The 11415-nt window shown below is 51.8% G+C and overlaps 1 protein-coding gene across 2 annotated transcripts in view; it reads right to left on the bottom strand.

Moving 5' to 3' along the window:
• Positions 1 to 9650, bottom strand: part of Slc1a5 (solute carrier family 1 member 5) — a 15637-nt gene extending 5987 nt beyond the window's left edge. Inside the window, exons 1-5 of one of the 2 annotated variants that reach the window (XM_028779489.1) lie at positions 8527 to 9650; positions 5218 to 5260; positions 4466 to 4531; positions 3974 to 4024; positions 1713 to 1873 (exon numbers count right to left, since the gene is read on the bottom strand). In XM_028779489.1, the coding sequence (XP_028635322.1) occupies positions 1713 to 1873; positions 3974 to 4024; positions 4466 to 4531; positions 5218 to 5260; positions 8527 to 9092 (887 nt within the window). In that variant the 5' untranslated portion in view covers positions 9093 to 9650. Of the gene's footprint in view, positions 1 to 1712; positions 1874 to 3973; positions 4025 to 4465; positions 4532 to 5217; positions 5261 to 5903; positions 5971 to 8526 lie in introns of those variants that run through there. The other variant, XM_028779490.1, reaches the window with a different exon arrangement.
• Positions 9651 to 11415: the final 1765 nt, after the last annotated feature.

Here is an 11415-nt window from a genome sequence, read left to right as displayed (position 1 = left end):
ACACACACACACACACACACACACACACACACACACAGCACTGAATGTGGTGGGTGTCTGTGTTCCCATCACTTGGGTCCAAGAGTAGGGAAATTCTGAGTTTAGGGCAAGTCTAGGCTACATAGTAAAACCCTATTTCCAAAAATCTATAACAAAAAGGCATACCCAATGAGCATGGCTGGTTTTGTCTTGGCTTTTTGATGCAGGGTTTCTTTGTGTAGCCCTGGTCTAGCCTTGAACTCACAAAGATCCGCCGGCTTCTGCCTCTTGAATGCTGGCATTAAAGGCATACACCAAAATTTGGCATTTTTGTTTTTTTGTTTTGTTTTGTTTTCCTTGAGACAGGGTTTCTCTGTGTAGCCCCGGCTGGTCTGAAACTCAGAGATCCACCTGCTTCTGCCCCCCAAGTGTTGGGATTAAAGGCATGCGCCACCACTGCTCTGTGCATTTTTTTTTTTTAAAGACAGTGTCTCACAGTTTGCCTCACTGTTTGGTACTGGCTACTACTCGCTACGTAGAACAAACTAACCTTAAACCCACAAAGATTCACCCACTTGCCTCTGTCTCTTGAGTCCTGATATTAAAGGCATGTACCACCATGCCTGGCTAGGATCTCCCCATTTCATTCTATGCGGATGAGTGTTTGGGTTACATGGTCGTCTATTCATCAGGTGCATATCTGGTTTCGAGTAGAGGGGGTCTGACCCCTGGAATCGGAATTACAAATGATTACCAGCAGTCATGTGGATGTTTGAAATCAAACCTAGGTCCTCTGGAAGAGCACTGAGTGCTGTCAACCCCCGAGCCATCACTCCGGCCATTGGAAAGTTACTTTTTAAAAAAGATTTATTTTTATTTTATGTGTCGGAGGTTTTGCGTGTATGGCTGTGTACCACATGAGTGCAGTTGCCCATACAGGCCAGAAGGGGGCAACAGAATCCCTGGAACTGGAGTTAGAAATGCTTGCAAGACACCATGTAGATGCTGGGTATAAGAAGCCAGGGCTCTTAACCACTGAGGCATCTTTCCAGCCCCAAGAAAGTTCTGTATGTTGGAATCTGGGGAGTTAGTTATTGTTGTTGTTGTTATTATTATTATTTATTTATTTATCTTTCTTTCTTTCTTTCTTTCTTTTTTTTTTCTTTTTTTTGGTTTGGAGTAACCATCTTGTCCTTTCTCTCAACTTGTGATCTCTAGATCCAGGCCAGGTGGGTGGAGTCGATGTGAGACAGATAGACGGGAGGAAAGCCAGAGGCCCCTGCATGTGGTTTTCGCTTTCATTTCCTGGAGTCATTTATGAAGAACTGCAGGACAGTACTCACACCAGAGGCTTCTCAATGGTTAGAATCGGGCACAGGAATAGACCACAGAGTGCTCACAGCACCTGTGAGGCAAGCACTCTCCAGCTGAGTGATACCCTGGCCCCAAATACACCTCTTTCCTGTGCTTCTGTGGTTCACCTATACTCTGTGGCAACCAGGTAAGGCAAATGTATCAGTACTAGCACCCACGGACTACAGGATGGTCACTGTTTACAAATGGGGAAGCTGAGGCACAGAGAAGACAAGTCACTCACACAAAGTCACACAGCCTGGGAATGGTGGACACAAGATCTGAATGCAGACCCCCTCAGGCTCTAGGAAGCACACTGGGAGTCTCCCTCTCCCCCACCTCCCTCCCCATCACAGAACAGACATGTCCCCAACACCTACCACATAATCCAGGAGACCAGGACCATGGTGGCATCGTTGAAGGAGTTGAAGAAACGAATGAGCAGCTCACCCTCGGGCCCCAGCTTCCTTAGAGCCACACCGAAGATAATAGCAAACACCACCAGGCCCAGGATGTTCATCCCCTCCACCTCACAACCAAGCTTCCAGAAAGAACAGAGCAAGGGGGGGGGGGGGGGGAGAGAGAGAGAGAGAGAGAGAGAGCATCACTCCATCTGCAGAGCTAGCGAGTACTTACTGACGAGCGGGGCTGGAACTAACCGGTCCTGGTTATTTGTTTTTTTATTTATTTTTGTCAGCTTTACACAAGCTAGGAGGAACAAGGAGGAACAACCTCAACTGGGAAAAAGCCTCTCTCTGATTGGCCTGTAGACAATTGTGTGTGTGTGTGGGGCAAGGATTACAGGGATAGGAACCCTACAGGAAGACCAGAGTCAACTAACCTGGACCTTTGGGGCTCTCAGAAACTGAACCACCAACCAAAGAGCATGCATAGGCTAGACCTAGACCTCCTTGAGACCAGGCTGGCCTCAAATTCAGAGATCTGGCTGCCTCTGCCTCCCAAGTGATGGGATTAAATGTATATTCCACCACCATCATTTTTTTTTTCATTTTCATTTCTGTTTTTTATTTATTCACTTTACATCTCAATTGCTGCCCCTGCCCCTCTCCCAGTCACCCCCTCCCGCAATTCTGCCTAGTTGCAGGATAGCCAGGTTACACAGAGGAAAGCCTGTCTTAAAAAGCCAAAAAATATGTAGCAGATGTGCAGCTCAGTCCTCATGTGGGTTCCAAACGACTAGAGCAGGAGCTGTCCTGTCCCTAAACCTGTTGACTGTCTGTGGAATATGTCCTTCTAGCTGGGCTGCCTTGTCTGGCCTCAGTGAGAGAGGATGCACCAAGCCCCACAGAAGACTTGATGTGCCAGGGTTGGGGAGATACCCAGGAGTTGCCTCCGCCCTCTCAGAGAAGGGAAGGAGGATGGGGGTGGGGGGGGAGGATTGTGGGAGGAGGTGACTGGGAGGGGGCAGCAATCAGGCTGTAAAGTGAATGAATAAGAAAGAAATAAAAATTAAAAAATGAAAACATTGATGTGGGAGCCAGACATGGTGGGGCACACATTTAACCCCAGCACTCGGGAGACAGAGGCAGGCAGATCTCGGAATTTGTGGCCAGCCTGGTCTACAGAGCAAGTTCCAGGACAACCAGGTCTACACAGAGAAACCCTACCTTAAAACAAAAAAAATTGATGTGAGAGGGCTCAGCCCACTTCAGTCCGAACACCACCCAAGGCAGATGGTTCTGGACTCTGAGCACGCTGAGCAAGCCAATAAGTAGCACTCCCCCTTGGCTTCTGCTTCAGTCCCTGCGCCAGGTCCCTGCCCCAGAGTCTCTTTGTGAAGAAGGACTGTACACAGCGGTAAGATGAAACAAACCCTTTCCTTCCCAGGTTGCTTTTTTGGCCATGATGTGTCTCACAGCAATAAAAAGCAAAATTAGGAGGGAACCCAAACAAGGCAGGCCCTGAGAGGAGATGCCAGCTCGGAGGAGACGGGGCTGGAACGGAACATGGATCCCAACATCCATGTCACAAGCCGAGGGTCCTACAGACACCTCCAACTTCAGCTCCAAGTGGCCTCTGTGCACAAAAGCAACACACATCAATCAGTCTTTTTTTTTTTAAGGGGGGGAGTGTGTGGGGGGTACTGACATAGCTCAGCAAGTCGTTACTTGCTACGAAGGCTATTCACACAGGTCAGATTCTAGAGAGACCTACATGGTGGACGGAGAAAACCGACTCCCACAGGTTGTCCTCTGACCTCTACACGTGCACCCTGGTGTGTGCACATGCTCAGGAGCACACACATTTACACGAGGTTCTAGAGAGCAGAACCCAGAAATGAGTATAAACTGAGCAGACAATGAGAAGAAACCTAACCCGCCTAACCGGAAATGCACGAAGCACACGGGGTTACAAGATGAGGCTGGAGGGGGGTGGGAGTGGGAAGTAAGCACCTTATCCATAGGGACTCTAGAGAGAAAGGGGGACATGGCACTGGGGACTCTGGATACTGTGGACAGACTTAACCGCTCAGCCATCTCTGGATCCAGCCCTCACACTATACGTTTTTTTTTTTTTTTTGCGGGGGGGGGGGCGACACAAACAGCAAAGGGTGGGAGGCAAACTGAAAAGCCACAAAGGGCCAGTGGTGTGGCGCTTCCTCCGCCCTTGTCTGGCTCACCTGGACCATGGTTGCATTGATCTCTCTCTGTTCCGTACAGGCGCAAGTTTCCTGCAGACAGGGTTGGAAGGATTAGTGTCAACTGTCATCATGGCCACCCCCCCCCCACCATGCTAGAAACAGCAATGCCCAAAACCTGCTCCACTCTGGCCCCGCCCAACCCCTCCATCCCCAACTTTTAAGATAGCCTCTTGTAGCCTAGGCTAGTCTAGAACTCCCTATGTAGCCAAAGATGACCCCCAGCTCTTGAAATATCTGTATTCCTACTGATTACTGGAATCACAGGTATGTGCCAGCATGGCTGGTTCACACGGGGCTGGGGATGGAACCCAGGGCTTTGAGCCTGTGAGGCAAGCTCTCTACCCACTGGGCCACAACCCCAATCTCTCAAGGATTGCATACTAATCCCAAATTTAAATCTAAATCCACACTAACCTCTTGGAAGATTCAAAAGACAAAGAGGGGAAGGGGTGGGCAAAACTGAAAACCTACCCTGGGGCAGTGGCAAAGCTCTGTATTCCCGGTGCACTGTCGTCTTGGTACATACGAGGTAGAAAACTGCAGATGGGGTGGGAAAAATAAATCAGTGTCAATTGTCACCAAAGCTACTTCACACCACACTCAGAACAAAGCCCCAAGCATCCCTCGTTCCTCCCATCCTTTACCTTTTTAAAAACAAGGTCTCTTGTAGCCCAGGCTGACTTCTAGCTCCCTATGTAGTCAAGGATAACCCTGAACTCCTGGTCCTTCCTCATCCACTTCCCAAGTGCTGGGATTACAGGTAAGAGCCGTTCACGCCAGTTTCATTTATTGAGATACTATCTCCTGTGTAGCCTGAACTCTCCGCTCAACCTCAGCCCTTCTGAGCTAGTATTACAGGCGCCACCAAGTCTCTCCCATAGTCTCATCTCTTTCTTTTCAACATTTAACTTTGTGTGGGTGTGGGGGGGAGTGGCATGTGCACACACTCACTCATGCACGTGCGCACGTGTACCCCTGAATGTTTGGAGGTCCGAGGACAACTGCGTGTTCTGAGAATCGAACTGAGGCTGTTGGCTCACGCAGCGCATGGCTGCCTGTTGTCTGGCCAGCCCCCCAGAATCTCATTTCTTAATGAGTGAGGCATAGACGAGTCTCAGTGGCAAGCCCAGGACTCTCGAGGCAAGCTCCTACATGGATTTTTCCTTTTCTTGTCCATCACCACCCCAGCCCCTGAGCCCCATGGCACACCCCAGAGGACTCACAGAGCGGAAGGCAGCAGACACCAGATTGGAGGGGAAAATATTTCTGCAGAAATAGAAACTGATGTTAGATACTGTCATGGCAGGGTAGAGAGGAGGCAGGCCGAGAGGGACAGGGCTGGCCTCCTGGAGGCTGGTGACAGGGATCTCTCTTGGTTGCTTAAGAAAGGGGCTCATGAAGTACTAGGTACTAGGATTACGGTCACATCCTTCAGACACACAACCCCACCCTACATACAATTTTTTTTTTTTTTTGATAGTGTCTCACAATGTAGCCCTGGCTGGCCTTGAACTCACAGAGCTCCGCCTGCCCCTGCCATTGTGCTGGGATTAAAGGCCTGCACCACCATGCCTGGCCATAAACGTTTAATTACTTGGGGCGGGGAGAGTATGTGTGCCCCTATTTGTGTGCAGGAGTCTGTTTTCTTCATCTATTGTGTGGGTTCCAGAGAGCAACCTCAGGTCATCAGGCTTGGGGAAAAAAAAAAAAAAAAAAAGGTCCTTAAGCCCTGAGCCTCACCCCTATCAATTTTTTTTTTTCCATAATAGAAGTAGACCACAAGGACCTTCCTTGCCCGCTCTACTGTTGAACTACATCCTCAGAGCTACTTTTATTTTTTTGAGACAGGGGATCTTACTAAGTTACCCAGGCTAGCCTTAAACTGTGTAAGCCCAGACTTGCCTCAGACCTGTAGGGTAGCTGGAGGTACAGACAGTCTAACACCAGCAGGCCAGCACACCTTTTCCAGGATGTGGGAGTTTCAATTGCCCTCTTCTGGCCCCAGGAAGTTGGTGTTTCAGAACCAAGGGATTATGGGTTAGGAAGGAAAAAAAAAAAAAACAACTAGACTTTGGAGAGGCAGGCAAGGGCAGGGTCACACCAGGCCCCAGCTCCACCCCCACCCCCAGCAACCATTTAATACCCAGGGCGTCTTGCATCAGCTACTTCCTGGAGAGCTAAGGCCAGGGTGATCCCTAAGGAGCAGGCTGGTGGGTCGGGGTGCATGGGGAGGACCCTGGCATGATGGATCGTGGCTTGGAAGGCTAAAGCCACAAGGGATGGGACCGCTGTTCCGGTCATGAATATGCATCTGTCCTGGCACAGCCACTTGTGAGTGGCGCGTGTCTGCCGTATGCCAGGTGGCACAGCTGCTGCTTTACATAGCCAGCTCTTTCTTAACTGAAGGAGACTCCAGCCAGGTGTGCTGGTGCAGGCATGGGGACAGTTGCAAGGACAAGGTGACGCAGTATGACCCTGTCTAAAAACCCATAGATAAGTAAAGGGAACTGAGGCACAGAAAGGCAAGAAACTTTCTAAAGTGAGACTTTGTCCTTGTTCTTGGGGGGTGGGGAGGGAGAAGAGAGGTCCTCATATGGCCCAGAATGGCCTAGAACTCTTGATCTTGCTTCCACCTTACCATGCTGGGGCTTGGTGGTGTGGGCGGTCATGTCTGACCTGTACTACCAACCCTCTTGAACACGGGCTCAAGCATTCCCATGGCAGGGCAGGACTGAAAGAGGCACCATGCCAGTGGTGGTGCACGCCTTGTAACCCAGCACTCAGGGGGCAAGAGGCAGGTGCCTCTCTATGAGTCCCAGGAACAGAGAAATCTTATCCCCCCCATCGGGGGTGGGGGTGAGGGGGGAAGAAAAACACAAAAAGAAAATGATCCCGCTAAAAGTTCTAGTGCAGGAGTCTTGGGGGTCAGGGGAGCTAGATAAAGATTGCCAGCATACAGATGGCAGCTTACAACCACCTCTAACTTCAGTTCCAGGAAATCTTTTGGCATCTTCAGGCACCAGGCACACATGTAGTGCACACACATACATGCAGGCAAGACCCTCGTACACATTAAATAAAAATGTAAAGCGTGCCTAGTCCCGCGTGGGTACCTCACAGCTAGTTTAAGCCCACGTGGGCTTCTGAGCGCCCATGTTTATCTGCCTGAAAGCGGAGTGTGAAGTATTCTGGCCAAGAGAGTGGTCAATAAGCCAACTGTGAGTTCCAGCTGTTTGGAGCTCGCATGGGAGGAAAAGCCTCTGCTCATAAACAGCCTGAAGGTGGGTGTGCCTACTTGCAGCCCAGGGCAGGGCCCAAGAGCCAGCTAATCTCTACGAGCCAGAAGGTACCCTCAATATGAACACTGAGTGCCCAATCCTCCATGTCATCCCATACTATGGCCCAGAAGCAGAGGGTGCCCCGTTTTCTGACTCACTATTTCCACATCCCCCACCCCACCCCCCACCCCCGCGTCTGGCTTCCTTCCAGGAAGTCCCCAATCTGAAGATACTGAATCAGACGTCCACATGGCAGGGCCACGTGGACCCGGAGTGAGTCCTCCAAAGTGGAGAGGGTACAAGAAGGATAAATGTCACTCTCCTCTTTGGGGAAGGCACTGAAGGGGGGCATACAAGAGGAAATGAGACGGTAGGGTAGGGAGGGAGAAGAAGGCACGGGAAGGCTGGCTGCCTGCCTCAGGTGAGCTAAGTGCGGTTAGAGAGAGTGAACAAGAAGCTGTGCTTCGGGAAAAAAAGAAGAAGGAGCAGCTGTGTTCCGGTGACACTTCTTTCACTGGGAATCAGGCAGTCCCTCACGTCACCACTGGGCTTCCAAGCGGCTCAGACGAGTAAAAAGGTCCCAGAACCTGGGTCCAGGAATCCTTACCCAGGAGCCTCATCTCTGTCCGCTTTGCTACCCAAAGAATCCCTCCCAGTAGTTGTTTGTTGTTGTTGTAGTTCTTCATACATTTTAGGGGGAAGGAGCGGGGCGGGGGCGGGGGGTGGGTGTGGCTCTTCTTAGGACAGTCCTTATATCTCTTATAACACTTCCCCGGCAAGCCGAGGAAGGAGGCTGACGCGAGGAGAGCAGTCTGAGCTCCTTGTAGCAGACGTGTTTTCAGTAAGCAAAAACGATGCTCCTTCATCCCAGCCACCACTTGGGTGATGGAGGTAGGGAGATACGGGGTTCAAGGCCATGGTAAGCTGTACCAGACCCTGCACTCTGTCTCCAAAAAGCATAACAAGACTAAGAGGGTTTACTATTTTTTCCTTCCTCCTAAAAGCCCTCTATGTCTAGGCCCGCCCCCAAATTTAAGAGGACTTCCGTAAAAGCTCACCCTTCCAAGATGTGAGCGGTCCTTCACCATTACCTTGTTTTTCCTAGACTCTAGAAGGCATGTCTCTTTCTGGAGTACCCAAGCTTGGTCACTAGTGGCAGCACATACGTGTAATCTTTGCACTCCAGAGGGGTAAAGCAGAAAGACTGCACGTCGCACTGGCCCCTTTCCACCCCACCGCCTGGCGGAAACTCACCTCACAAGATCCAGAAAGGAATCCAGCACCTCTTTGGTGGGTGCATTGTTGCCACAGGTGTCTACAACAGAGTCGTTGGTGGCGGTAAAAGCGGCGCCCGGCTTCAGCACCAGGGCCAAGCCCACACCGAGCGCCGACGCGAGCAGTGTGGTGACCAGGAAAAAGAGCAGCGCCCAGGCGCCCACACGGCCGAGCGCGTTAGGGTCCAGGCTGGCTGCACCTCCGATCAGGCTGCACACCACGAGCGGCAGGATGATCATCTTCAGCAGACGCAGCAGCAGCTCTCCCGGGAAGGCGAAAGCCGTCAAGTGCGCGGGGCCCAGCGCGTCAGCACCGCCCGCCGCTGAGACCCCCAGCCCTAGCACCACGCCAGCCACCACCGCTGCCACCGTGAGCAGCACCAGCAGGTTGGCGCGAAGGCAGCGGCGCACCTGGTCCCGGGAACCGCAGCAACCACCTGCTTTCGCACCCGGGTCCTCTCTGGATACCAGAGCGGGGCTACCGTTCGCGGTGGAATCCACTGCCACCACCCCTTTGGGGTCAGCCTTAGGTGGATCCACTGCCATGCTGAGCTTCAACAAGAGGATTCCTTATGCACTTAGAGACTGGGTGTGACGTCCTTAGGACGGAGAGTGGAGGCTGAAACTTTGCAACGGTCCTTGAAGTTGTGCGTCCACTGGATCTCGGAGACTGGAGGGTCCTAAGCTCCCTGGGCTGTGCGCGGAGATCCCTTTATTTTTCCCAGTGATGTCGAATCCCCAAAAACTGTGAGTTGAGAGAGCCTGGGTAGCTTTTCTTTTTTTATTGGGGTGGAGAACAGTTCTTCAAACCAGGACGTGGGGGGGGTCTTTGATTCCCTCAAGGATTAAGGTCGGTCAGGTAGCCGAGGTCTTCAAAAAGCTCAACCCAGGTGGCGTAGATCCGGGATGCCTGGCTCCAGGAGACCGAGATCAGTGATCCCGGGACTCGGATCTTGGACTCTTGGGTACTGGAACCCTAGAAGGAGTGGACTGAGCGTCTCGGGCTCTGGAGAGAAAACCAGATTTCCAGATGCAAATAGGAAGCAGCCGGGGGATATGGAAAGTGGCGCCAACAGGCCAAGGAGACACCTCCCAGGCCGCGCCGCGCCGCGTGGCTCTGAGGCTGCTGGACGGAAACGACCAGGATTAAAGGCGGAGGGCGGGACTTGAAAAGGCGGAGGCCGGCCCGCAAGCGCTGATTGGTTATGGAACATTCGGCGCCAGGTGGTGAGCGAGGGGCGGAGCCAAGATCATAGAGGGCAACCAAGGCTGAATAACAATGTATAGCCAGGGGCGGGGCCGGCAAGGGGGCAGGGCCAGAGAGGGTGCAAAGGCTCTAAAAGGGGCGGGGCGTTGGGAAACCATCCAACCCACACCCATAAGAACCTAACCCCCCCACTTCCCCCAACCCTCCCCCCCACCCCGGTCAAAAGAACCTAATTGTGGGTAATATCTGATAATCCACAGCAGGACCCCTAGAAAGGTCAGACAGATGAGTGGCACATACACTTAATCCCTGCTCTCAGGAGGCAGAGGCAGGCAGAATTCTGTGAGTTCAAGGCCAGCCCTGGTCTTCAGAGGGAATTCTAGGACTGCCAGTGCTACATATAGAAAAAGAAACAGTCTGTAGAATCATTTTTTGAGACAGGGTCTTTCACAGAAATTTTGGCTAGGCTTGGGGCCAGCAAGCTCATGGGGCCAGCAAGCCCATGAGGTCCTCGTGTCTGGTCTGTGTCTGCCAGCAGCAGAATTAGTTATTATCATTCACTGTGCCAAGCTTTTACATGAAGGTGGTGGATTCGAACCCAGGTCCTCATGCTTGAGCAGCAAAGCAGTCTCTTTCCTCAGACAGTCACAGAATGGGTGCTCCCCACAGGAGCATGGCACATGCAACACACACACAAATATATAAATAAATGTAGCAAAATTTTTGTTTTAAATGGCCAGTTCACCACAAACTCCATTCCTTGTCTAGACACTGTTACCCTCGAAGGGTAAGAATAACAGAGTTAGGACTTGGCAGTGGTGGCGCACGCCTTTAATCCCAGCACTTGAGAGGCAGAGGCAGGCAGATCTCTGAGTTCGAGGCCAGCCTGGTCTACAGAGTGAGTTCCAGGACAGCCAGGGCTATACAGAGAAACCCTGTCTCGAAAAACCAAAAAACCAAAACAACAACAACAACAAAACAGAGTTAGAGAGAAGGAGGAGGAAAGAGGCCTCCTGAACCCAGAATCTTTGGGACGTGTAGGGTGAGTCTGAGCCAGGAAAATGAGGTTGAAGTTTGTGGATCAGATTGGTTGGGAGTGTTCTGCCCCGCTGGCTGCCCCCAGTAAGAGAAATACTCAAACTGGTTTCAGCCAGCTCTCTTCCCACTGGCCCAACCTCCTACCCGGATTCCTTTGGATTTCATCAGTGAGAGAAAGGCTTGGGGCTTCCCAAAGGGTGAAGCCAGGCAGTGAGAGGCTGGGCTGAGGTGGGGGGAAAGCCAAGAATCCCTTCCTGGGCTCTGGTGACCACCTGGGAAATGCCCTGAAGAATGTCTCTTTTGGAAAGCCTGGTGCATAACCGTAGGTAGAGCAGAGGAAGCTACAGGGCTCGGTCTGTTCTACCAGCCTTTGGGGAGGACCTCACCTGCAGCTCTCAGGTCTGCAATCCTAACTTTGGAAGGATTCCAAGGTCATGGCCAGCCCGGGCCACGGACATCAGCAACATCGGGAGTAAAGGGAAAGGCCAGCCTGAGAGAGGGCAGAGGGGGCTTGTTGGAGGAGCAAGCAGGATTTCTCTGTGTGGCTCTGGCTGTCCTAGAACTCTCTCTATAAACCAGGCTGGCCTTAAACTCCAAGATCCACCTGCCTCTGCCTCCCTGCGG

This window comes from Grammomys surdaster, unplaced genomic scaffold (assembly GCF_004785775.1).
Source record: "Grammomys surdaster isolate TR1022 unplaced genomic scaffold, NIH_TR_1.0 354, whole genome shotgun sequence".
NCBI classification, from domain to species: domain Eukaryota; kingdom Metazoa; phylum Chordata; class Mammalia; order Rodentia; family Muridae; genus Grammomys; species Grammomys surdaster.
The sequence above is the reverse complement of the archived record's forward strand: the minus strand, read 5'-3'. Positions and strand labels throughout refer to the sequence as shown.